The sequence below is a fragment of the Pterocles gutturalis genome, unplaced genomic scaffold (assembly GCF_000699245.1).
Source record: "Pterocles gutturalis isolate BGI_N339 unplaced genomic scaffold, ASM69924v1 scaffold23577, whole genome shotgun sequence".
Lineage (NCBI taxonomy): Eukaryota > Metazoa > Chordata > Aves > Pterocliformes > Pteroclidae > Pterocles > Pterocles gutturalis.
Window position 1 is genome coordinate 13,453 of NW_010116149.1, and position 27,998 is coordinate 41,450.

The 27,998-nt window shown below is 35.8% G+C and overlaps 1 protein-coding gene across 1 annotated transcript in view; it reads left to right on the forward strand.

Moving 5' to 3' along the window:
• The first annotated feature begins 292 nt into the window (after positions 1 to 292).
• The window catches only part of LOC104463198 (C-myc promoter-binding protein-like), a 31,743-nt gene continuing 4,037 nt past the window's right edge, over positions 293 to 27,998 (forward strand). The window contains 24 exon segments of the mRNA XM_010075426.1: positions 293 to 622; positions 1,207 to 1,456; positions 2,925 to 2,928; positions 2,931 to 2,987; positions 4,566 to 4,735; positions 5,428 to 5,669; positions 7,942 to 8,008; positions 11,378 to 11,436; positions 12,081 to 12,225; positions 12,803 to 12,978; positions 14,867 to 14,967; positions 16,863 to 17,081; positions 17,331 to 17,476; positions 19,003 to 19,136; positions 19,987 to 20,122; positions 20,718 to 20,924; positions 21,029 to 21,157; positions 21,418 to 21,562; positions 22,411 to 22,530; positions 23,152 to 23,292; positions 23,529 to 24,622; positions 25,522 to 25,705; positions 26,595 to 26,689; positions 27,704 to 27,879. Of these exon segments, the coding sequence (XP_010073728.1) occupies positions 315 to 622; positions 1,207 to 1,456; positions 2,925 to 2,928; positions 2,931 to 2,987; positions 4,566 to 4,735; positions 5,428 to 5,669; positions 7,942 to 8,008; positions 11,378 to 11,436; positions 12,081 to 12,225; positions 12,803 to 12,978; positions 14,867 to 14,967; positions 16,863 to 17,081; positions 17,331 to 17,476; positions 19,003 to 19,136; positions 19,987 to 20,122; positions 20,718 to 20,924; positions 21,029 to 21,157; positions 21,418 to 21,562; positions 22,411 to 22,530; positions 23,152 to 23,292; positions 23,529 to 24,622; positions 25,522 to 25,705; positions 26,595 to 26,689; positions 27,704 to 27,879 (4,505 nt within the window). The 5' untranslated portion in view covers positions 293 to 314.

Here is a 27,998-nt window from a genome sequence, read left to right on the forward strand (position 1 = left end):
ACTCTAGCGTGTAAGTTAACAAAAAGAGGCCTCTTGGGTTTTCCATCCCAAGATTTAACAATTAACTCTCGAAATTGTGGCTCAGAATTCCAAATTGGAAAGGTCATGATTACAAATGAAAAATGTTACATTGTCTAATGATGACTCTCTCTATTTCTTTTGCATTCTTCTGCTGTTGTGTTTTCCTTTATATTATTGCAATTTTTCTGTTCTAAAAATAAACATAATTTCATTGTTTCTGATATTTTGTGATCTCCTTTAAAAATACTGATATATATTTCTTTATTACCAGTTATAACGTCTTGTAATGGAAGATGGAAGACAAAGGGGCTCGTGTTGCTGACTACTTTGTTGTCGCAGGATTAACAGATATTTCAAAACCACTAGAGGAAGAAATACACTTCAATGATGCTTGCCATAAAATTGCTAAACCAAAAGAACCTATTACAGATGTAACAGTAATTAATAAATCTCTGGGGGAGGAAGTTCCTCAGGGATATAAATGTATAGATGTTACTCCCTCGGGACTGTCTGCAGATCTTAATAATGGCAGTCTTGTAGGACCGCAAATATACCTTTGTTATCGCCGAGGAAGGGATAAGCCCCCACTTACTGATTTGGGGTGAGTGTTTTTTCTGTTCCAGTAAGTGATTTGACTAATAAGGTTTATTGGAATATCATACTTTTTTAATCTAAGGGAAAACTCTGAACAGGAAGATATTTCTTGACTTGAGCATACTGTAAGCCAGTATGCTAGGAAAAATGCATGCTGAGTGGGTTTTAGTGACAAGTGTCCTTTGCCTTTTGGAGTTTTCGAAGCCATTTGTAATTTTCAATGTATATAGTTTGGTTGAGATAAGATGTTTAACCTATTTAATACAGATGGAAAAGAGGTGAGTTGTATAACATTCTTAGGATCAGGTAATGAATCTTTAGTAGAGTTGAAAGTAACACTTGCAGTAAACAAAACACTTAAAAGCAATTAGACGTGAGGAAAACTAGTGTAGTTTCGTCACAGAGCTTTTCTGTTAGAATGCAATTTGATATAACGTGACCTGAACTTGTCAGTAAAAATGTTTTGATCAGAGATGAGACAAGAGCTGCTGTTAAACTAGTACTATTCAGTTTTAATTCTTAGTAGAGTATTAGTATTTGAAGTGTTAAAAAAAATTATGTGCCTTCTTTTGTTCATCCCATTTTAACTAGGGTTTTATATGATGGGAAAGAAAGAGTAAAACAAGGTTGTGAAATAATTCAAACTACTCCGTATGGTCGGCCTGCTAATATTAGTGGCAGTGCCTCATCACAAAGGGTGTACATCACTTACCGAAGAGCATCCGAAAACATGACACAAAACACGTTGGCTGTTACGGATATATGTATAATCATACCAAGTAAAGGAGAAACCCCTCCGCATACATTCTGCAAGGTTGACAAGAACCTTAATAATAGTATGGTAAGATTCAAAATCTGGAATTTGAACACTTGTTATTCAGTGATGTAATGTTTGTGGAGTATCTGTGACAGTTCTCAGAGTACCTGGTGAAAAATTTTGATAAGCACTTTCCAGAGATAAATCAAATCTTGGAAGAGTTGGAGGATTACATTTCTTTGTTCCTGCTTGTAACAAAGTCTTTTTTGGAAGTCTTGGAGCAAGCAGACACTGGTTTTACTGTTGTGATGGGAATTCTGTGTCTAACAGCCGCCTTCTGTTTTGTTTTTAAGCTCTCCCGTTACCTACAATTCTATTTTATGTGTCATTCTCCTCAGTAGTTTCACAAACTTTTTCTCTGAAGAAAGTTGCGTGTGAGCAATGTTGGATGATGTTGACTGTAAACCTGTTTAAATGTTTAATATGGTTCCAAAACTAGACCTGCTAAAATACACAGGCATCACAATGCTTTGGTTTGCAGAACTTAAATAATATTTAAGTGTCCCCTGATTGCATCTGCAGCCCTATATGCTGGCTTTTGTAGGGTCCTCAAAAGTCAGCATGCTGGTGAGGATGCTGACTCCATGTGCCAGTAGTATCATGCAAAAAAGATCATGGAAATTGATTTGTACTTGTTTTTAAATAAATACCTGTAGACATTAACAAATGAATTTTTCAGCTCTACCAGTCCCTGTATTGACTGGGTTATTGGAGTGCTACCTTAGAGAAATTGCCTAAAAGCTTTGTGTGCCCTTAAAGGGTGCCCCTCTTTTCCATTCTGTGGCTTTCCATGTTCTTTGTTCTCATGTCTAGAAATGGAGAACTTGAAAAATATTTTAAAACATGAACAGTGCCAGAAAGGAAATAGTTGTTTAGAAGCTGCAAAAATTATGACATTATGCTGTGGTGTTTCACAGGCTGTGAAATCACAGATGGAATAAGGAATTGGGCTTGAAGATCAGCGTGATTAGAATAAAAGTGCAGGCACAAAAGAAAGTTGTGAAGTATTAACTTAAAGTAATACACAAATGTAGTTAATAACAGAAACATTGCCCTGTGTGTGTGTATGTATTTATGTCTGTCAATATACACATTGAAGCCAGAAGTTTAATAGAATGGAGAAAGGTTTAAATATTTATGTGGATGACAATTGTATTTAAAATTCTGTTGTGTTAACAATGTTTTGGAGAAGAATTTATGTATCTCATGAGTCAGTCTATAAACCAGTTCTGTTTTAGGGATCAGGCTGATGCCTGCTGTGGGTTGGTTAGCTCAGAGCTAACACTACTTTTCTTTCAGTTGTCTGTTTGTGGGCATTTTCGGAAAGGCTAGTGTAGCAGGCCCCAAATTCCTGTATCTTAATGCTCCACGGCTTTGTGTGTAGATTGTGGTTCTTTGTAAACAAGGGAGAGGAGGTTTTCCTCCACTCTCTTCTGTTACGTCCTTTTGTGATATTTCATCATGTAATCCAATCATTTCTTTTCTTCCACAGTGGGGAAATATTTATGTTATAAAAAGTCTGTGGCAAAAACCAACACCATATCATATAAAGCTGGTACGTAACTACTTTATTTTTTTTGTCTTCAATTCAGGATTTACAGGCTTATTTGTAATGTCATAAATTTTTTTGTTGGAGAATTATTTGACAAAGTCACTGTCTTGGCATTATCCAAAAAGGAATCTTCCCTGAAGAATTATTTTAAGATAATGTCCTAAAATAAGCCTTAGAATTATGTATCGTGACCCTTTTGTTTTGAAATTAGCTTTTAATTGGAAACTCGGTTGTGTTTTGGTAGTTTTCTACAAACCTGTGTGTCTCCCACCTCTGTGTTTGTTGCTGATAACTGTCTCTTAGGGATGTCTGTGTGTGTGTATATAAATATGCAGAAAGAAATATTGCAAAAATTATTTGATGCATTTTCATGAACAGTTTCTTTAATAAACCTCTTAAAGAACACTGCAAACTTCTACACTGCCCTGAACATCAGTGGCATTGAGCTCTTTAAGTATTTTTGGATTGTATATCATATCTAGCTTGTTGTTTTATTTCTAAGACAGAATTAGATTTGCTATGACTGATGAAATGTCTTGGGTTTTCCTTTTTTTTTTAAACCCCTCATGTTTGAGTGCAACTCATGAGCATGACTCAGACTTGAGCTTTAATGCACTGATATGCCTTTGAGATGCTGCTCTCTGTAGACAGCAGTAGTTTAGGACTAAGTAGAAGGTGGACAATAAATTTGTAAATAAAATATTTAAAAGGTTCCACACCTGCCAGTAGCTTGCACAAAATTTTGTTTCTTGGGTGGAAAAACCCACTGCCCTTCTTGATTACCAGTTTTTATTGCTTATTAATATTTCACTGTATACTAGAAAAGAATTTGTAGTGAATGTGCTCTCTAATGCACAGAAATCCTAAATCCCCTCATGCGATGTCATTCTTGGTGTGGAGTCCCCTGGACTGGCAATAAGAAAGGACAGGTTGTGACAGGCGTATGATGTAACTGAAGACCTATATGTTAAGAGCCTCTGCTTCAAACTTTGTGTTTTACAGCTGTGTTTAAAATCAAGTCTAAACACATTAGTTTGAAAGCACATTAACTGAATCCTCAGCTGAGGTGGATCAACAAAATTAATTGGTTAGGTTAATTTTTTTTAATATCAGTAGGATCAATCTAACATCTAACAAATTTTTTCTGGAAACTTGTTGCAAGAAGCAGTTACTTTCATAATTGGAAACATCGGTCTTATTTCTCAATTAATTAGGTTAACATTCATTAACTAAATTTTAAATCTTTACTCATACTAGTGATGAATGTGAACTATTATAATAATAGCTGAGATGTACACAATGTGCAAACAGAAAAAGATAAATTAGTTATGAATAGTTCCTAGAATAGTAAGTAGGACTTCAGTCCAATGTTTCAGTCAGGTGATTTCTCCTTAGGCCTTAGAATTGTGCTGCCCCTTTCCAGCTATTCGCTGTGCCCGATGGTTTACAACTTTGCTGATCTTCTGAAGTCATTTTATGCTCATATACCATTTTTCTGGGCGTGTTTGTATGGAATGAGCTATTACAAATAGGTTTCTGCTATTCCTTGCGTAACTGCCTCTTTACTGATTGCCTTTATAGGTTTAATATGCAGATATCCTGAAGAAGATTATGAATCATTCCCGTTACCAGAATCTGTGCCTCTTTTTTGTCTACCTATGGGTGCAACAATTGAATGTTGGCCATCCAACAGTAAATACCCTCTCCCAGTTTTTTCTACGTTTGTACTAACTGGAGCTTCTGCAGAAAAGGTATTTTGAAAACTTAAAAATTCGTTAATAATTTAAGTTTAAAATTTGGTTGTTTATCTCTTCAGGATGATGTTAATGCATATTTTCATGGATAAACTTGAATCTATTCGTTTGGGCTTAATTCGAAGACTCCTTTAAAGAGTGGCTTGCATTTATTTCACTGCTGGACTGTTGATCATATAAACCTGTACTCCTTTGCTTTCCAGCCATGGTAGCCTTTGAAACTACAGAGCTATAAAAATTCTGACTTAATAGATGTGCAAGTATACTGTTTTTATTGCAAGCATGGAAACAACCTTGCATGTATGTGCTTGTTCTACAAAGTAAATTGAATGTCAGCGGAATACTGCTTTGAGTTGCTTATAAAGGATGCCTAAAATAGCTTTAAAGGCAGCTGTAGGAGCAGTTGACAGGAGTTGTACTCCGTATATTCATTATTTTTCTCTCACTTAAACCATTTCATAAATTACTCTTTCTCATATGACATTAAGTGTTTTAAATATATAATAGGCAGTCTGGATTTTCACAGCCACAAGAATATTCCACAATAGATTGCTTCAAAAAATTGTGCATTAATGTAATTTTTCAAACAGTAACGTAGACTTGGTTTTCCTTGAATGTTTGGGGTTTTTTAGATTACTTTGGAGATTGAGGCAGATTTATTGACTTCAAATCAACTATGTGCTTTGCAGGTATATGGTGCTGCTATTCAGTTTTATGAACTGTATCCTGAAGAGAATCTCACAGAGAAACAAAAATCTCAACTGGGATTAGCAGCTGCTGTCGAGGGAAAGTCAGACACATGCAGAACAGTTCAAACAAATAAATGCATCTGTCTTCTCTCTCACTGGCCTTTCTTTGATGCTTTCAAGAAGTTTCTTACCTTTCTGTATCGTTACTCCATTTCTGGTCCACATGTCCTACCCATTGAGAAGTAAGTAATTTCAAAAATTTGTAACAGTAATTTCAGTTGATGAGAGCTCTCTTTTTACTTCTAAATTTCCTATAATATCCCTTTAACTCTAGTCATCACACATTGAATATAATGGTTACACTAGATTAAGCACTTTTCTCCATTGATTAAATGTATCTTTACCTACTTCCTGAAAAAGCCTTGGTTTTTATTTGTGATTTAAGCGCCTGCAGAGGTATCTCTGAAAGCCTTTTTTAATTAGCTTTGCACCCTTTAGCATACTGATTATGAGGAGCAAGATTATAAATCCTTTCTTAATGTTGCATACATTAAGTTAGGAGAATGAAATATGTAGTTTTGTGTTTTATCAGGTGCTTGCTTGTTGTGTAATAAGAGATAATAAAGCAGATTGAATTTTTTGCACTGGTAATCCTCCTTTATTTGTGATAAATAAACTTAATTTCCTTCTTGCATAAAGGATTTCACATTTTAAAATGCAGAGGAAATTCTTATATCCAAGCAGTAGTTGATATCTGTAATTGATGAGTAACATCATTTAACATTTCTAGGCTAAAGTAACTTTTAATGCATCAGATTTCAAATGCAGAATTTGCTTTTTTATTTTATTACACATCAGTCTCTTTTCTGATTAAACTTTGATATTAAGTTTTATGAGACTTTGTGGATTAATCTTTTTGGTGATTGTTTATCCGCTTTATTTTTCCACTTTGTATCTACTATATTTGTTCTAAAATTCTGGTGGTGTAAACTTCTAATAATGAAAATATTTCCTTTTTTTTTTAACCTGAGAACTACTTTTGGTTTTGGAGTTAAAATGAGAAGTAAATGTTTTACTAATTTTGATTTTACAGATCTATTTGCTTATTCTGATTTCTCTGATTTGTAAACTGGCGGGTCAGTATACTGTGGATAATTTAGATATAGCTACCCTGTCTTGCATGAAGTTAATATAGTATCTGGCCTAGTTTCTTCAGCTATTTTAATGATGATGAAGGTTTTCTGTGCCATATATACGTATTTGAACATTTTCAGTCAGCCCTGCTTCTGCAGGCAGCAGGCCTTTCCCTTGATGTTTGCTGGACGTTCCATATTTCTGCCACCATCTTCATACACTGGTAATAAAGATGAAACCCCAAATCCATCATCAGCCTGATCCCTTTCCTGTTCACGTTTGCCATCCAGCTGCAGAGACATTGATGCCGACACCAGGGAAGCCAATTGAGGAGTAGCAAAGAGGAGGCACGAGACTGCTTCTGGTTAATGCCAGTTATGTGATTATAGCAGTGCAATAAGAAGTTAAGCCTAGCACAAGTACACAAAATTAAAAACACAGCAAAAATAGGTTTTTTTTTGATATATCTAATGGCATCATATACAGCTACATTGAAATATTTGTGTGACATATATAGTTTTGAATCAGAACCATGTAAAATGAGTCTTCTATATAAACCAATACTTATTTATGGGCTTGTCTGAATTTCTTCAAAATTTGGTTGGTTGTCTGTGACATAATAATGGTAAGAGTTGTAGAAATCCCAGTAAAGTACGTGCTGTAGCATGCAGCTTATGATGGATGACGCGTTTCTCCCTGAGTTTCTACTGACTGCATGTAGTTTCTTTTAATGTAAAAGTGTGTATTAAGTAGAACTCCTACACTTTGAGAACTTTTATAGATTTAATAATTTTATAAAATTGAGAACTTATTCAGATTTTAAAAACATTTTTCTGCATTTGTGGTATATGAAAAGTCTTAACACTTTTTTCATCAGACATCTTGCATAACTTTATATTTAGAAGTGAAGAAAAATGGATGTGAAGAAAATGGATGAACTTAATGACTCTCCTTGATACTCATCTGTGAATTTTTTTTTTACAAAAAAACAGTGCTAGTCTCTGAGGTATAGTGCTATGTCAAGCCAGTCTCAGAGGCATGATTGTAAAATGGTATTGTGATACTCAAACATCAATATTTCTACTTCACATCTTTTTTCTAAAAAAAAAAAAGATTCCTTGTAATTTTGTGGTCTCACAAACCAAGACTGTAGACTGAAAGATAATGTGGTCTGCCATTTTGGTTGTCACTGGAAGAAAAATAGGTTTTCAAGGTCAGAATATCCCTGTAGGATTTGGGGGCTGTTTTTTTAACTCTGTCTTCTGAATAAGTATGTGACATTTTGATATAATAATTTATCTTACTGGCAATAATTTTGTCTTGAGGTAACCCAGTTTAAGCTTTTAATTTCTACTAATCAGTATTTTTCTTTTCCTCTAGACACATTTCCCATTTCATGCATAAAGTTCCTTTTCCATCCCCTCAGAGGCCAAGAATTCTAGTTCAGGTAAGTGTAAATTTCTTTTTAATAGCTATGTCTTGAGTGAAAACAAAAAAAATGTTGAACAGGTTAGTAAATTATAAATGTAATTTATATGTTCAATTTTTTGTTGCTCAGGACTTTTTTCCTAAATCCATACACTTAATTTTTGCAGATTTCTCCCTGCTCAGTTTCCAGTCTAGTTAAGGATTTTAATGAGATATTACAAGATACTGTTTAGTGAGCTTAGAACTAATTTTTTTTTTCAGAGTATATGGAAATTAATGAAGAACTATGCAAAGTTGGCATCTGGTTTGATTTTGGCAATAGCTTTTGAACTGTCATCTTGCTACTGTAGGAAGGCTGAGTGTAAATAAATAAATGAAACAAGATGTCAAATGTATATCCATGATTACCCGTTGTCCCAAAGGGCTTCGTGCTGTCCTCTACATAATGGATAGCTCTTCTGAAAACTGCAAGAGCCACACACTTTCAACAGAGGCACGGTTTATCAAATATGACCCTTATTCTGTTCTACCTGCGAGACCTAGCATATTTTACTGTGTGTGAGTGAAATGGTATCATTGCTAGAATTAGGTTACCTAGTATGTGAAACTTTACCCATGTCACTGTTGGGGTAGGAGAGAGGAAATCCCTCTCTCAAAGACTTCTTAAGTGAAGTATTATTTAATCTTCTTTTTTTTTTTTTTTTTTTTTTTTTTTTTCTCTCCTCATAAGAGGCAAAACAGGTAGAGGCATGTTAAAATTTTATTGCTGAGAAAAGGCACCTCTATTCCGGTTGTCGTTATTGTACGAATCCTGTGGTTTTTGAACAAGTTGTTAAAAAATGATGTTACTCTGTTACTACTTGTATGAAATAAAATATGGAGAGCCCTGTGCAGTTTTCAGGCTTAATGTTGTAGCCCATATGCTAGTGAAGTCTTTCAGAGTAAATGCAGTCTTGGTTTATGTATTTATAGAATGTATTGACTATTACAGATCCTCCTTAGTGTACTTGGATATTCTGAAGAAGTGACATTTATTACTGTTATTGAAAAGGGGTTGGAAGGCAGTTAAACTGTATCTAACACTTCTATAATTTTATGATGATTTTGAAGTTCAATTCAAAACCCAGTATTTTTACATCTTGGGGGGTTTTTTGTATCCATATTCAATAAGATATTTGTGCTAGGGAACACAAACACACATTTACAGAGGACTATAAGTGAGTTTAGAAAAATATATTTAATTTTTTTTTTAGTCTGAATTTTTAGGGAAGTCTGTCAAAATATACATGGGTTTATATCCCAGAGGAAAGTCTGAGGACCTAGATGTAAATGATGTGAAATTGTCTCTTACACCTTATTTTCAAAATGCTGTATGTGTCAAGTAGCTGATAGTACAGGTAGAGAACACACTGCTTTTAAAGTAGGCGGTGGCAGTTGAGGTGAATAAGTACTTCCAGCTGCTTTCAGGGTCTTTTGAGTTGGGTTTGCTGCACTGAATAAAATCACAGGTGATTGTGTCTAAGATGTTTTCCCAAATATAGTATGGGAGGAAATTCTTGTATTCTTGAAAATTACAAGCTTTTATGATTCAATTTCATTGAAGAAATAGTAATTTCTCAGTGAAGCTTGTTAATTTAAAACATGGTAGTCTTTTGCTAAATAATTAGTATAGCGAATCCTGCATAGAAGGTCTCGCAAGTGCCTGTACGCTTTCTGAAAATGAGAGCTGATATATTTTAGTAACTACATGTATGCCAGTCTGGATGTGTAGCCCATTCTGAGATCTTTCTTAGCACCTGTCACAAATGAGAGAGAGCACGGCATGTGTCTGACTTTTAAGTTTCAAAGCAATTACAGCCATTAGTAAAACATTCAGGAATGTTCCTGATTGCTGGTTTCCAGCTGCCATTGTTGATCTGTTGTTTCTGAGCTGAAATCTGCTAGACTTAGTTTTCCGTGTCCTACATCCCCTCACTGCACAGATGTTCTAATGATGTATTCACAACCTGCAAGCTTCAAGAGCACATCGAATAACATATTCCTCCCTCTGAAGAATGGGGGGCAATAAGTGCCCCTTTTGCCTGAGGGAGGCATGCACTTTGAATAAATGCTTGATTCTGTTCATCCTGAAACGCTGAAGTCGTAGGGCGTTAGGCTGATGCTTCCTTTCTGAGGGTGGTTTCTGAAGGTTACCTCAGGCTGAATTCTTTCACTGAACGAGCTAATGGTGGTGGTTGTCACAAGGTGACTTACTTGAAGACAAATCTGGCATGTAGAGTGGTGTGGCCATCCTCATTTGTCATTGAAGCTAAATGTAGCGTTAGCCTTCAAAAGCTCTGTTATGTGAAATATGCAAGGAAGCAGCGCTGCACAGACTCTTGTTATTGTTTTGTGTGTCTGTCCAGGAACAGTGTTAGGTGACTTAGTGCTTCAGCATTTGTATTTCTAATTCATCTGATCTTCTGATTTCTATTGTCTGGACATCTGCAGTGGGCTCTGAGGTGAACCACACTCAAAAATAAAAAGTTACTAAAAGTTATCTGAACTCACAGCTTAGTTTTTCAAGTTACTGTGACTTGCTGAAGTACTATTGCTACTTGTATGTGTGCTTTTATGCAGTAGATAGAAAATGCATGACCACTTAGCAGGGAGGATTAAGCTACCTTGTATCTCATTACCTTGGGTTTACTATGGCTGAAAACATCAGCTGAGCTTTGATAAATTGATTGTGTGTCTGTATTCTTGTACTCATTTGAATCCTCCTATTCATGCTGAATATATGAATGATTTCTCTTGATGTCATATCACTGCAAGAAAGAAATGTGAATTAATAAGATCTTCATCTTGGATCTGCAACTAATGCAAATTTTAAAGATTCTATCAAAGCGGAGCCGAGCCATTTCTACCAGCTAAGAGCCTCATGCTCGTGTCTTTTGAAGAAAATATTACTTTACATGATGACCTGCCATCTCTCCTCTCCAAGAATTTTATCCATCTCTTTCCCCCTAAATCTAAAAAGAATGCCCCCCTGGCCCCAAAAGCTGTGTATGAGCTATGGGTCCTCATTTCCCTAAGAATATAGAAGGCTTAATTTTCAGCAGTTAATATATTCATTTTTTTTACAGTACTAGCTAGTTTAAATTCCCCTTTATGAATATGCAATGTATTCAGTTCTGACTAAGAAAGGAAGAGCATTTGCCAGGTTTTCACTGAAAGGTACTGATGCGTCACTTTGCACATCACTTCTTACAGTGTTGTACAACTGGGCTATATAAGGTTTGGCTTAGTTTAAATTCTGGATTTAGGTGTTCTTTGTTATAGCAGCATAATTTCTAATAAATATTTCCAAAATTCAGAATAAAAAATGTATTTTAAAATTTTTTTCCAGCTATCTCCACATGATAACCTGATTCTTAGCCAACCTGTGTCATCACCCCTTCCACTGAGGCAAGTACCACTATCTTCTGTTTAATTGTGGAATGTATTCTGGCTTGCGTTGCAAAAAAGATTTGGTACTTTGAGTTGTAATTGTGCAAATTAACTTACCTTGTCTGGTGCTTTTTGTAGCTAGTGTATCTGAAGTTTGGTTTTGTGATTATACCTGCACCCTGACAACTTAGTGAACAATATCTGTGTTTTTTCAAATAATTTTTGTGGTTCTTGAGGCAGAACATAGATTGTTAGATCCTCTTTCTAAGAATTGGTACCTGGGCTCCCAAGATAGTGCCGCTTTTGTATTGCAAGGTAATTGAAGGAGTCTGTGCCTCTGAGCAGGAGAGAGATTAAAGAAATGTGTGTTGTCTCTCTATAAATTGCTTCCCAAAATGAAAAATCATCATGCAACTGTCATGAAAATAGTCCAGACTGACTGAAGAGTCTCAAAGAATCACAATTACTACTGGGAAGTAACCATTCTTCACTGAACAGTGAGGTGTACCAGGTAGTCTGCCTAGCAATCTTCTTTAAAAGCGAAATTTGCAGAAATAAGTTTTTAAAATCCTACTCTAATTCCTTGTTTTCTATTTTGTTATTGAACATTTCTTTTTTTATGGTCCTTTGTAACTCACCAGTGTGTTTATATTCTGTAACAGTGGAGGCAAGTTTTCTACACTACTTCAGAATTTAGGACCTGAAAATGCAGTAACTCTACTTGTATTTGCTGTGACGGAACATAAAATTCTCATCCATTCATTACGACCTTCTGTCCTTACTAGTGTGACAGAGGCATTAGTCTCTGTAAGTAACCTTCTTTTGATCATACACCTGTAAGTGGAAAAAGTTTTTAGATAAAATCCAAAATTAGTAGTAGTGCTGTTACGCTTAGGGATTACTTAAGAATAAAAATAAAGATCATTAGAGAGAAAAATTTGTGTTGCTAATGATATCCCACAAAGATAGAGTAACTGTTGTTGATTCCTTGGGTGTAAACATTGTAAATAAGCGTGTTGTTTGGTCAGCAGAATGCACTAAATATGAGTTTCTGATTCTCCCAAATAGCACTCTATTCTCCCTTGCAGAAGAATTTAACGTGCCTGTTGTTTTCCTGCCTGTCGTCACTAAGCATTGTTTTGCTACCTCTACTATATACAGTCTATTAAACTGAAGAGCTTTTTTCCTACAAATTAAACACTTCACATTTTTAGAGAAATTAGTGTGTTTTTAATTTAACAATCTGCATCTAGATTTTCAGTAATAATTGTCTACCATGTTAAATAATTTTGAAGTGGTGGTTAGTGAAGGGTGGCTTTTACTTGCATAGACTATATTATTGTACATGTTTAACCTATGCTTTTGTCTCTGTGTATTTTCAAAGATGATATTTCCCTTCCACTGGCCTTGCCCATATATTCCTCTCTGTCCCTTGGCACTGGCGGATGTGTTAAGTGCACCATGCCCATTCATAGTGGGAATTGATTCAAGATACTTTGATCTCTATGACCCTCCACCAGACGTTAGCTGTGTTGACCTAGATACCAATACCATTTCTCAGTAAGTATTTATTAACAATTTTTTTTCCATGTTAATTTTTTTTGCTTCCTGTTTTCAAAGGCAAAACCTAACTTTTTGGAAAAAAATGGGGGGGGGGGGGGTGTTTGTTTGAAACCTCTGAACTTTCTAATATATCATCTTTCTTCAAATGAGCATGCTAGAAATGATACCTCCTGTTCAACTCGGCAGGATGGAGGTACAGTCCTCATGGAACATTTTTGCCTGTTATTCTATTACATTAAGATCATATTGCACATGTTGGCACATTTCCTGGATTAACAATATTTTGTCTCTCTTCATTGTCCTTGGAGGAGAATAGTCATTTTCGTTTTTCATTATCAGCTTTCCTAGTGTTGAAGAAATTCTAGTATTTTCATTTGGGCATCTGCTTGAAAATTATAGCAATTAAACTGTACTCCATAGCAATATGAAGTATAGGAACTTCATGTCGTGAATTAGAGATGTGAACTTCCATGGGTGAGAGAGTCTTAATTAAGACTTAGAATCATGCCATCATTAACAACCTGAAATAACAGTATTATAATATTTCTCCTTCAGGACTCTGTAGAGTACTACATTTTTCTGTAATACTAATTCTCTAGTATCTAAAATGCTAGTAAGGGATATCTGTGTGCTGTTAAATCCATTGGGAAACAGCCCATGCTGTTATAATATTCAAAACAAAGAATTATTTATTTCCTTGTGATGATGTGATACAAAAACAGGCAGAAAAGGGCACGGCTTCTAATTCAAGATTCTAAACCACACAAAGTTAATTAAACTAGTATGTCAGAATGAAACTTTTATTTCAGTATAGTGTTTAATATTCTTCGTATATATTTAGTGTAACTTCTTAAAGACTTCGGTCAGTGTTTTTTGTATCATCCCTGTTCATAGCAGTCTATCAGCATTAAGATGCCTAACTAAAAACTTTTTTTTTCTTCCTAAATCATCTTATTTGTGGGTTTGTTTTTGCTTGAGTAGTTGTGTGTGGATTTAGAGAAGGTTGCATATAGTAAGCATTTGTAAATAGAAATTTTTGTTAAGGATTTTATGCTGATATCAAGTTTGTGTAGCAATTCTGCTCTGAAGTTTTTTAGGAGCTAGTTCAAACCAGGCTGCAATAACTTTGCTTTTGGTTTTGTTACTTTTTGGTTAAGAGAAACATGTTTGCACATTTTTTCTGGTGTTTGTCTAATTAGCTACATATTTATTAATGGAAAATAATTTATTTCCCATTATTTCTGTTTTCATTCTCCTTTTAGTTGATTTTCTATGCATTCTCTTACAACAGATCAATTCCTTTTCAACATATGGAAAAAAGTGTCAAACAAATGTTCACAATTTTTGCTACTTTGTGACTGATGGGGCCTAGAGGCTTGCTGGTGCCCTCTGTTGACAAAGAAAGTTGTAATTTTTTTTCATTGTGATAATGATGTAGTTAAGTCCAAATCTATATGCACTAAACACAAAGCAGTGACCATATCAAATTGAGTTCAGGTTACTGTGAGTATTCTAGTCGTTATCTCCATCCTAGTTTAAGTAATTACAGCTCAGAACATAGCATGTGTGGTGGCTGCTTGTGCAATGGCAGGTGTTTAATACTATTAATCCATCTTTCATGAGTTCTAAGTGGATAGATTTTGGTGCTAAAGACCATGGCTGCATAATCATCATCCTGAAACATGGGGTGTTGGTTGGATGGCTGTGATCACATCTCCATATGCTAAATCAATTCTGACTTTGGTTAGTTTTCAGTCCTGTTTGAATGGAGCAAATTGTATGTATTCTCCTATTTCTCCGGTGGGACAGAAAAATCTTCTGAATACAGTCCTATAAACACACATGTATTCCAGTGTATACTCATACTTTTTTTTTTCCCTTACAGAAATGGAGATAAGAAAGCTATTGCATGGAAGATCTTACCAAAGAAACCTTGTAAAAATCTGATGAACACTTTAAGTAATTTATATCAGCAACTGGCAGAATGTGAGTGGGAAAATACATCGTAAGATTTACATTGGATATAGTGTGCCACATTAGCAGATAAATATAGCTAATGAAATATGTTCTTAAGTCACCTGTTACACTAAACATAATGTTTTTGTACGGGACAGGAAAATCTGTGCTTTAAGTCCAGAGATCAGAACTTGCATATAGGGGCTTTTGGGGTGGAGTATCCATAAGGCAGTGCTCAATAGATTTTTTTTTTAATTGATGTTATCCTTGCAGCAAAAAAAAAGCAGAGTTTTTTGAGAAGGGAATAGTAAAGCAAAGAGTAGACCAGGACTTAAAAAGAATTTTGTTTTGTCCTCAAAGCCTGCTTAAGTCTGCTGGTGTCTTGACAATTGAGATAACTTTGCCACTCAAGCTGGTAGTACTTTACCTACAATTTTAAGATGGAAATAACAAATGGTTTATAAACATTGTGGTTTTAAATGTATAGCACGGTTACTGGATATTTCTAAGAAAAAACTGGTTGTTGGTAGAATCCTCAAATACTGCAGAGCAAGGTAGATTGAACCTTGATGTGAGAAAGCAGAAAAACGGATAGGGATGCTGTTAGTGAAATTCTTTAAAACAAAACATTTGGAAGTATCAATGTAGTTAAGGCCAGCTGATGTGCTTGGGTGTCATAGGCTTTGTGAAGGGGGCAGGAAGTCCATCAGCACTCTGACATTAGCTGTCACCTGAAGGTGATTTCTATAGGTGTTGGAGGGAGTCTGAAGGAGCAATAATGCAACTGTAAAATCAAGTTGCTGTGACAGAGACAGCAAGTGGTTAAGACTAATCAGAGTATGAATGGGGTTGATCAACACTGAGTGTTTGAGAGATACATACCTGGAAAGCGTATTGTACGAGGTGTTTGTAATTGTCACTTGGATTTAGGGCTTTTTTTTTTTTTAAGCCTGTTTACACCTTTTTGGCTATTGTTTAACTGTGTCCCAATTAGAATGTACAGAAATGGTTTATTGCTGGGTGCTGCGCACAAAAATGTGGATAGCTGATAGGTGATGAAAATTGTCTGTTGCTTCAAAATTTTGATATATTTTACTGTGAGGATTTCTTTAGAAAATTTTTTAAACCTTATGTTCTCTATATAAAAATAGTGATACTGATCTTAAATTCTGATTACAGAGTAAATTGCTTAAACATTATATCCATATAAGGTTGGCTATAATTATATCACGTGGAATGACAGTAATGAAACCGTCCTTTCACTTTTTTGAGACACTGTTAGAATGCTGCCATACTCTGTGTGTAGCAGTGAAGTCTTTAGGGAAGAGTTCTGATGGCTCTAAAATGTTGATGCAGGTATCTATTTTAAGAACTGGGATTTTGCTAGATCTTTTAAAATAATGCCTGCTTTCTTTCTGTATCAGCATTGTGCATTGTGTTGCGTTTTGATGGCTCCACTTTGCATCTGAGTGGTGTTTTTCTGTGTATATAGGTACTTAATATGTATAGTCTGCTTTTTTGGAAACACTTCGAAATGAAGGGCACTGTAAAAAAAAAATAATAATAATACATCCCAGCTATGTGTTTGTGCTAAAATACACTGCTTTAATCAGCTTGTGTATAAATTTTCACGTATTTTTACAAACAGCTTTGAGGGTTTTTTAAAGCTCTGTCCATACTGGCTCTCTCTGTTGCTGTAGTAACTTAAGTGGTAAATGTATCTTACTTTTTGTGTTATCCGGAGATACACGAGTTGTATCAGGTCAAGTTGAATCTGTTGTTGCAGGTCATGACTGAATTTAACTGCATAGATTTTAATCTGTTCCAAATTTAATGGAGCTCAGTAATGAGTGAATCTAGTAGGATAAAGAGATTTTTTTTAAAAAAGATAATGTAAAATGTTGTAATGTTGTTTTTGTTCACAGTGCAACAGAGACCAAGAGAAGATGCATTAATGGAATTAGCAATGAATGACTATGATTTTAATTCTGGGAAGAAATTGCACCTTTTAGACTTGGAGATCCAGGAAGCATTCCTGTGTTTCATGGCCTCGATACTAAAAGGTTACAGGTCTTATCTCAGGCCAATAACAGAGGCACCCTCTGAAACTGCCACAGATGCAAGTTCTCTCTTTGAACTACAAGGTGAAGAGTCATAAACTTGTTTTATGAATATTAATTTATTATTTTAGATTCTCTCTTATTTAAAGAATAAAAACATTTGCAGTGTTACTGTTGCAAATGATGTGGTAGAGATGTAAGTGCAGAAGAAATTGCATAGTAGTGGCAAAGATTACAAAAAGGTTATTGCTCAGCAGTAGAACATATGCTGACTTTTGGTGAAAGCTTTTTTTGTTTTAGACTTTTTTACATCCTTCTGATTTCACTTTATAGGTTTCCTCAAAAGTCGAGATCGTTCACATCAGAAGTTCTACACACTGATGACCAAAACTCAAATGTTTATTCGCTTCATTGAAGAGTGTTCTTTTGTCAGCGATAAGGATGCAAGCCTTGCGTTTTTTGATGACTGCGTAGATAAAGTAAGCATGTCTTCATATACATTCAAATGAATCTTTATCAGTTCTCCTTTCATTCTTACTGCTGTCACTTGCTTCCCCCAATCCAAAACCAGCTTGCTGATGTAAATATTTTTAATACAATGCTTGATTGATACTCTTCTCATGGGTAAGAATATTTTCTAATGACGTTGTTATCAAATATTGATGGTTATGAAATCTATGGGTTTCTTAAAGTAACCAAGATTTATTATGGTGAACCAGTACCTGAAAGGGTGCATGAAAGAGTGGTGTCATGGGTTGAAAGGTGATACAGTACTTTCTTACTGGTAGTTACAAACCAGTGGATTGAGACAAATTTTATGTACTGTGAAATTAGTTATCTACAAAATATAATCTCAGCTCTGCCTCAAATAATTTGTAAGAATAGTTTAAGATGAAGAGTAATCTCTTCTACATGTTATTTTATCCTAGACAGCAGCAGCAGAGATTGTAGTTGATTTACCCATTTGGAAAGACCCGGTGTAATTGTCTCACAAGTTTTCATTTTTCCAGGAATTAAAAAATTATCTCAAGTCAATGCATATTTAAGCCACTGGCTTTGTTCTGTTTCACTGGTGAAACTTGTAACAGTGGGGGGTTTACATCCTTAAAAGTATTTAAATTGCCAAGTAAGGTTTCGTTTATTTCTACTTTGCAGGAGCCATATGTTCTTGCTACTTGGCTGGTTAGATTTGCTAATACTTTCCATCTGTCTCATGCAGTAAAATGTGTAATTAAGAACACCTCTTTGTATGTTTATCAAATTTTAAATATTCAAGAATTCTGATGAAACTACTTGATATATTTCCACCTCACCAGAGGGAATAAAGTGTGGAAGGTGATTCTTTTTGTACATTAATTCTCCGTTGCTAAACTCTTAAGGCATGAAAAACATGCATCCTTGGGTTCCACAGGTTGCTTATTCATTTCTTTGAAATAATGTACCACTTAGCTGTAATTGGGTTTCCATTTAAACCATTTAACTGATGGCTGTAAATGTAAACTGTGACAGCGTTGGAGCTGAACACTGGGGCTGTCAGTATGTGAATAAAAAGCATGTTCTGTGCACCAGGAAAGAAATAATTGTTGATAGTGCCAACTCTTTGAGATGGACACATGTCTCATGCCACAAGCAGAAGCAGCGCTTATGAGGTATTGGAGGAGACAGTTGCTGACAGCAGATCAAAGACAAAGCAGTACAATACAGATGTCAAGTACAGGCTCTCAGGTGGACAGTAATACACATTATATTTGCTCTGTTCCTGGTGGTTTCTGTAACGTGAACAGTATCAGTAGGAAGCTTGTAATATTGTTAAAGGCTTGTCTGTCCTTTTTCTCAAAGGGAAATTCCCAAAATCTTGCTTGGGGTGGCTGAGTTTTGCTTAGGTTCTTTTAGTCTCAAGCAATGGCATGGAATTCTTTTCTGGTCCTGCTGGACCCTATAGCTTGAATGGCAGAAAATACAGTGACACTGGTAACTGCATTTTCTTTTAACATACCTTCTCCAGGTAGATATGGACAAAACTGGGGAAACACGACTTATAGAGCTGGATGAGTCATACAAGAGTGAACATACAGTTTTCATAACACCACCTGAGATCCCTCATCTGCCAAACGGTGAAGAGCACCCTCTACAATACAGGTGACCTCAGGACACAGTAGGATGCTAGCCAAAATCCTAACAGTTGCCCTTGTGTGGTTTAGTTTCTAGGTTCTTGTAATAGCCACAAAGCATGGATTTTTCCTGTCCCTTTATGTTACTCAAGTCAAAATGCGTATGTAAAATGCCTAGCGTGCCAGCTCTTTTGAAGTTTTAGTGATTTTGTGTGTGTGTACACACAGAAGCAATAATAATCAATAAAGCTGACCATGTGTTCACATCACATTGTGTTAGCTGTTGACGCTTTTTGTGGTTAAAATTGAAATTAATGGACCCAGTCTGCTGCTGCTACTGCTAACAATACAAACTGCAGATACTCTTTGGAAAGGGAGAGTACATTTCAAAGAATCACTGAAAACTGGTGTTGCTAATTTAGTAATTATGTCAAATCAGTTTGTCTATTGGTTTCTTCATTAATTCTGAGAAACATTTTTAAATCTTAATCTAATTTAATCTTTTAGATAGTTTGATATTGTTCATATTGATTTTTATAAACCTCTGTCATGTGATGTTCACTAGGGACTAAACCACACAGATGTTTTTTTAATTAACTGGAATCAATACTAATGCATTTGACACATAATTTTAAAAGGAAATGTATTATCCATTTAAGTTGCTTACACTGAAATAACAGGTTAAGAGACTGTGCAGGCTTATGAAATCATGCAGATGGATTAGTAAACTGCTTTGTCAACAGTGTCTTTAAAGGTTTACTTTTGTGTCTTGTATTTCCTGTGCAGCTTTTAGTGCAACTGTGTAATTGATTTCATTTGCTACTATGTGATGTGTTTACTTTGGAACTGCCTTACACAGCAACACATTTATTTTACAGCTATAATGGATTTCCAGTATTAAAACTAGATTTGTTTGAGCGACCTGAAGGATTTCTCAAGGCACCAAATAACAAACTGTCCTCAAAAGCCAGTAGTCCCAACAGTCCATCGCCAATGTTCAGAAGAACTAAACAGGTACTTGCAGGTGTCCTGGTAGTGTTAGGTGCTTTGGAAAGTGACAGCTTGCTGCCTCGGCTATAAAGACTGGCAGTGGCTGCAGCCTGATTAATGGTTCTTCACTGATAAGATGACGATAGGGTAGCTATGCTAATTGTTCTTTGGATGATTACCTGTGCTTCTTGCCTACGCTGTGTTGTACAAGGCCCCTGCATATAGACTGTCATTTGCTGTGCTGTCCCTATACCTCCCGCATTCTTCACGCTGTTCTCCATGAGCATAAACTGCTGGACTTCCACATCCACTTTTTGGTTGCTTTTCACTGTACGGGGCTTTAAGAGGGGCTCTGACTTTCAAATGTTTCTTACAAAAAATGCAGACCAAAAATAATAGACATAAATTTAAAGAAATACAAGTTTTAGGAGGGGAATGTTGCACAGCAACTGTTTTTTGTATCACTCTGCTTTAATTTTTTTTTGCACTTTATTGAATATGTTGTTCATATTTATGTTGTGGTTTCTGTAGGTATGACAATACATGTTCGGTTTTTAACATGTAGGTTTGTGTAATGTGTGTGTAAATATACATAAATAATCTTTATGATTCTTTACAGGAAATTAAATCCGCACATAAAATTGCTAAGAAGTACTCATCCATACCCCAGATGTGGTCCAGGTGTTTGTTACGTCACTGCTATGGTCTTTGGTTTATCTGCCTTCCTGCATATGTGAAAGTGTGCCACTCGAAAGTCAGGGCTCTGAGAACTGCGTATGATGTGCTACAAAAAATGCATACCAAAAAAATAGATCCACCTGATGAGGTAAAATAAGTCAACCCCAAAACTCCAGAAGTAGCCCCTGAGTTTTATTGACTGGCGTATGTGTTTGGCTATAGAAACACAATACTAACAGTGTGTGTTTTCAGGTGTGCTACCGAGTACTCATGCAACTGTGTGGACAATATGGTCAGCCTGTGCTAGCAGTGAGAGTGCTTTTTGAAATGCAGAAAGCTGGTGTTGATCCTAATGCTATTACTTATGGCTACTACAATAAGGTAAGTATTTTTGAAAGAGGAGGAAAAAAAAATATCCAGGCAAATAGAAGCAAGCAAAATAAGGGAGCAGTTCAGATGTAATTTTGTCATTTCTAGTAGCTGGAAGAAATACAAGACAGAATAATTGTTGCCTTTGGTTTTGTAGGTTTAGAAGTCTACTTTATAACTGCCAATGTAACCTAATTTGAAATTAAATTAATGATTTCACACCTGACTGTTCCTTAGGATGACTTTATTTGGCTTTGGTATTTCCAAAATAGGCTGTCTTGGAAAGTACCTGGCCTTCAAGCAATCGAGGTGGCTATTTCCTATGGATGAAAATAAGAAACGTTGTTTTAGGAATAGCACAGTTTAAAAAGGCATTGAAAAAACTACCAGCAAGCACATCACATACAGCTCTTCCTGGTAGAGTATTCACGTCCTCTTTTATTTGCACACTGATAAGAAAATTATTTCAAATAGCTTTCTGTTGTGAATTTGGTAAAACTGTTTTAAAGGGGGGAGGGAAAAAAACACCTTTTTGCATAATTTTTAAAAAAACCTTTTTTTTTAATTTGAATCCCACATAGTCTGCTCTTTATTTTTTATGTCAGCTCTTTATGGAGACAAAATTTGAACCTGAAATCCGTGTGATAATTATCCTAGCTTATAGAATGTCAAATCTTATAACTGGCAGAAACTTCTGTCTAGCCTTGCCTTTTCTTTTTGTTTCCCCCCTTTTTTGATGTCAGTTGAAAGGCAACTAGAAGTAGTGCTTGAGTTTGGAGTACTGTTTGCAGGTTCTGTGTAACAACTGAAATTATCATATTTATTTTATCTACGTATAAGTGCAGTGTTTGAGGTTGTACATTTTGTTTTTCTTTCTAGTAAAGATTTACATTATGTTTAAATAGCAGTTTTGCAAACTCCAGGTAATCATGAAAATGGTATTTTTCTTAGGTATTTATAAGTTACTACTAAAGCAAGATAGTACATTCTGAAGTATCAGCAATATACATAGTTTAGTTGTAGTTGACTGAAAGATATGTTGCAAATGAGCCCTTTAATTCTGTTGAGCATTACTTCATTATTTATCATGTGGAAGTAAGCCAATAATTTTTCGTACTTTTTTTTGTGGTAAAATGTTCACTGTTAATTGGAATGTACTTGATAAGAGGCCTTTGAATTTCTGTGGATATTCAATTTATTCTGTTTAACAATGTCACGCTATTAAATACCATAATCATCTTTACTCTGTCCCCCTGTTGTGATAGGGGGACTTTCAGACTCTGGCAGTAACACATCATTCAAAGAAGAAACCAGGCAAGGGAAAACTTGTCTTCAAGATATACAAGAACAAAAAGAGGACACGAGAGAGAGTGACTCCAGTTCTCGTATGTATCTTGTGAATACAGTTATCTCTAGTTCATTGTGGGTAAATAGGGATTTTGGCAAAAGCTAAATGGGGCAGCTCATTTTTTTTACAATGAGTGTATGTGATAATGCCAGTTTATGCCCATGCCCAAAGTTACTTTCTCTAAATGTAATTTTCTGGATGTCTAATGCTTTGACTTTGAAAATTAGAGTTCTTTTTTCCCTCCTCCTGTATTTCAGATAAGTGATAGTGGTAATGTAAAGGCTTAATGATAACTACAGCTTAATGTTTTTGTCTCTTAAAAAAATTAAAATGCTTTATAGGCATAATCTACAGGAAAGCCTTTTCTACCAGTCTGTTTTCTTTATATTTCCCATAAGAAGAGAACAGTTGAATTTTTGAAGGTCTCAATTACTCAGCTCCTCGTAATTCTCAAAACTTAGGAGATGCATCACAAATGAGAAGGGCTTTGGATTTGCTGTGAAAGCCTCTGCCCAAGTAGATATCAGCCTATGCATCATGGGAGATACATACAACGTGCTGTCACTTAATCCTGCATAAAGCATCTCATAGGAAATGGAAACTTGAGCCTTTAAGTTGCTTTGATTCTAAAGAACTGTCTGTTCTTTTCTATATCCAGTGTCTGAGGTGGAGAGCACAAAAGGGAGTGGTGACTGCCTACCTAAACTGAATTACCAGAACTCAGCTAATGCCAAAGCCACTTCTAGCATAGTGCGGCTCAACGGTACAGTTGACAATACTGTAGCAGAAGCTAGCACTGGTGAGTGGAAGAGAAAATAGATTTTGATCTTTGTGCAGTTTTGTCTATATATATTTATATATAGTCTGACCCTTCCTAAAAGTTACAACCATGTTCAACACACAATACATAGTGAATTCTACCTCTGTGTTGAAAACTGTTTGAAAGATGAGGCAAATTTGTATTCTGTTATGATTTTGTTTCATCTGTTTCTTGCATAGCAAGAAATAAAGCACCTTGTTTCATCTGTTTTTCAGAGAGTTCTGTAGGATTGCTGTTTACATCATCTTTTGAGGATGTCAGTGAAGCAGAAGTTATAAAAAGTAAATCCTTAAGAAAGCGACGTAAAAGTGCAGTAGAACCTGACTTGAGGGAGATACCATGGGAAAGCAGGAACCGTAACCTGAGTGGAGATGGCTTAGTGGGACTCATGATGAATAGAATAAATCAGGAAGCAAATCCTGGTGAAATAGTTGAAAAACTAGGAGCTGATGCCAAAATCCTATCTAGTGCATTACAGAAAAGCATAAGGCCAAAAACTCTTAATATCAGAACTTCCTCTTTAGGATCTAAGAGAGAAAGCCTGGAGAAAGAATCTAGTGATGAAGATGCGGCTTTTGATTGCAGTTTTACAGATAAAACAGAATCTCCTGTTATCTTTGATTTGGAAGACTTGGATGCAGAACCTGAAACATCTACAGCAGTGAAATCCTCCAGTGAAAAATCTAGAAGGCTGCAAAGAAAGAGCAGCTTTGCAGTAAAACCAATTGAAAAGACAGATGTTGAAACTGGATTCGATCCACTGTCCCTGTTGGTTGCTGAGACAGAACAGCAGAAAGAGGATGAAGAGGAGGATGATGATCAAAGTGTTTCTACTCCATCTGCAAGGCGAGATTTAGCTGAGGAAATAGTCATGTACATGAACAACATGAGCAGTCCTTTGTCAAGTCGTGCCCCAAGCATGGAGTTGCAAAAACCCTATGATGACAGAAATGCTAATAAAAAGAGCCCAACTGTAAACCAGCCTTGTAGGAGGTCCAGCCTTCCCCCGAACTCCCCAAGGCCATCCAGTCTTACCAAATCCAAGAGTTATCAGGCAAAAAACGAAGAAAGGCCAAGAGACAGGCTTTGGTCCTCCCCAGCTTATTCCCCAAACAGTCCAGCAAAGGAACAGCCGCAGGATGCAACTGGTGCATTGACACTTGTGTCTTCACCATCATTCAACTTGGATACGCTGTTGACACCTAAGCTGGATGTTCTGAAAAGCAGCATGTTTTCTGCTGGAAAAGGGGTTGCAGAGAAAGCTAGCAAGTGGTACTCAAAATTTGCAATGTATGCTGCATCCTCAAAGGTAAATGTTCATAATTATTGGTTTTTCCCCCATAAAGTTCTTATAAATTAAGGAAAAATCTTTGTGAAGGTTTAATCACTGACTCCTGTGTGATGAATCCCCCATTTGAATGACATGCACCGTGGCAGACTATGTGCATTAAGTTGTTTTAATCATGTTTGAATTTCCAGGACCTAATTTTATTGTCCAGAACCAAACAAAATTTTGCTCCGGCATGGGTTCAGAGTATATTTACTGTGAAGACCCAAGTATTCCTTGGTGTGTTGACAGGGCAGAGAAGACTGCTCTGCCTTCCCTTATTTACCTAAAGAAAAAAATACTTAAACAATAATGTTTTTAATTCTCTTCAGCTTTTATGAAAAAAAGGGAAATCTGCTTGTATTGATTACCAAAGTGATTTAAGGCTCATTGGGAACTGAGGTCAGCTGGTTAGAAAGTTCTTTGCTGCTACCAGCTCAAACCCAAACTCATTTTATTCCCAGTCCTTGGGAATGAAAGTAGTCATGGTTTGCTGCTGATGTATTGTCTTAATGTGCTTAAAAGCAATCTGAGACTAATTAACTAAGGTATCAAAGATGTCTTACCCATCCTACTGCATTCCTAGGGCTGCTAGTAACTTCTGTAGCAATGATGGGGAAAAGTTATCAGATTAAAATGTTTAAGTTTTCATTTAGATCTTTTTGTTCAGAGAATCTCTTAAAAAGAGTCCTCGTGTAGCTATTTAACCCTGAGTGAAACTCCCCGTGTTTCACATTTGTTCTGAATGCAGGTCTGAGCTGAGTAACTTGTTAAAGAGGAAAGTTCATGCCTTGAATTTACTGAGACAAAGAAGGCTGCCTCTTGTTTCCAGAACTATTTTTGCTTTCCTTTTCTCAGTGGAATTTATTTTCTTTTCTCAGGATCAAAATTCAGACCGAGCAAGTGTTTCATCTCTTGGAGCTCTGGACTCAGAATCTACTTCTCTAACTGATGAAGATGTCTGCAATGATTTTGAAAGTGCTTCTCCTCAGGAGAATGCCCCATCAGAAATAAAGAGAATTGGGCTCAGCAGGACAAGCCTAGAAAGCTCAGCTTCCCACGATGGTTCATCAAAACAATTTGACCAGTGTGGTGAGACACAGTTTTTGCATTGCATTCATCAATCGGAACAAAAATATTCCAGTTTTAGAAGTTGTTCTTTTATATTCTCAGTTTGAGATCATCCTAGTTGTTAGTCCCTTTTGTGGAAGAAATAAATTTTTCTTTTCCTGTCTGCAAACTATTACTCATACAGATATGTCCATATGTAGGCATATTTTTATTGCAAAACCTTGTTTTGGGTGTTCTTTCTTGTGGAATAACTTGTACAGTAACATCCTGTCCTTGAAAAGTTTCTGGGTGCTACAGCTGTGCAAATAAGGGACCCTTTGGGCCCGTCAGTATTCATGTAATAATCTTATTTGTGTAAGCTGTACAGCTCCAGAAAACATCTATAAAAACTTTCAAATGGTAACTTTATTAGTCTGATTTTGTTTTCTAAGCGGAGTAAAAATCCTTATTGGAAAAATTATTTTCTATAAACCACTGTTGAAGCTGGTTATCAGGGAGCCTGGCTCATTTAGTGTGGCAAAGAGAAGGGTCAGGGATATCTGCAGTCACAAGCAGCATCTCTTATCCTTCCCTAGTTTTTGTCCAGACAAAGTGTGGGTATGAATTACTTAATCTGTAAAATTTCTTTCCAAGCTACCAGCTGTTGTAGAAGAAGAAAATTGAACATATGGAAATTCTATGTTGGTAGATTTTATTTTTGCCATTGTTGGTGCTGGGCAGATGGCAGCCTCACACTCCAGCTTCACATTTCTTTCTGAGTATATCTGATTTGTTGCATTTCCCATGACACATTTTGTAACTGCAGTACTGTTTGACCAGAAAAACAGTTTACTAAAAATGCATGTTCCGAATAACTAATACTTTGGGTTTCTTCTGTTAATAGGTTCTCTTTCAAAGTTCCCTTTACCTGACAAATCAGAGTTGATATCTTCCTGCAGTACAAGTAGTACCAGCGTGTTTCAGAACTACGCTATGGAGGTACAGGATGATTTATTGATTTTAATTGGTAGGCTAAAAGTATATCTCTTTAAATATAAATGCTGTGTGAATCTCTGTTAAAGTTCAAAGCTTAAAACTAATTCACTGAAAGATGGATAAATATTTCTGTGACAGGGTAGGTTTCATTTCAAAACCTAGTCTAAAAATGTCTTTATTCCAGTCACATCTTTTGGTCCTTAAAGCTGCAGTTCTCAAGAGTTTGAGAACTGGATGCCATGGAATTCAGGTATCTAAATCCCTTGCGCAACTAAATTTGTTTAAAGTGAAAATACCAAGTCTCAAATAACACTCTACATTTAAAAATGAATAGATATGAATAGATAACTAGCTATTTCTTGTTGTAGCTTCTAGTAAGATCATTTTGCTTTTCACTGTTACACTGGTTTTGGGTGGCTCTTTTTTCTTTTTTTTTTGTTTCAGTGGTTTTGGATTAATGACTGGTCACTTCATCTTTTTTGTTTTTCTCTCTCATTTCTATTATACTGGTAGTAAGACAGAAGAGTAAGAATAATTTATGTAGCTGCATAAATATTCCTGTACTATTATGTTTGCAAACACATTACAAATTACAAGTTATTGTTAATAAAAATATTATTGAATAACTGGCTGGTTTTACTCTGGGAAGACATAAAAGGATCACTTAACCCACTTAGCTAAAATATATTTATTTTACGAGCACAGTTCTAGATCCCAGTCTAGCTACTACGATAGAATAAAGGCCTGTATTTAATAAATTTTTCAGACAATGTGCATTGCAGTCATTTACCATATTGGCTGTCAGTTAATGCAGTTTGGATTTAAAATTTAATAGTTGTGAAATACACAAGTTTAAACACAGGTATTCCAACCTAAAGCCTGAGAACAGGTATGGGGCTGAACTTTGTATACAGTATTCATCTAAGGGCACAGGTTTTGGCTATAGTTTTAACTGCTTTGTAAAAGAGTAGTTTTGAGAAGGATTAATAGTGGAGTTCTGTTATCTGCTGTGTGCAGGTCCTCATCTCAAGCTGTTCACGATGTCGAACTTGTGACTGTTTGGTTCATGATGAAGAAATCATGGCAGGTTGGACGGCAGATGATTCAAATCTCAATACCACATGTCCGTTCTGTGGCAATTTATTTCTGCCTTTTTTAAGCATAGAAATCAGAGATCTTCGGCGACCTGGACGGTAATAACATTATTGAAATTTTCCTCAGTTTTGAATGTTCATAATTGTGAAGTGGGTTTTTTGGTTTGGTGTTTTGTGTTTTGTTTTTTGGTTTTTTTTTTTTTTTTTTTTTTTTATTT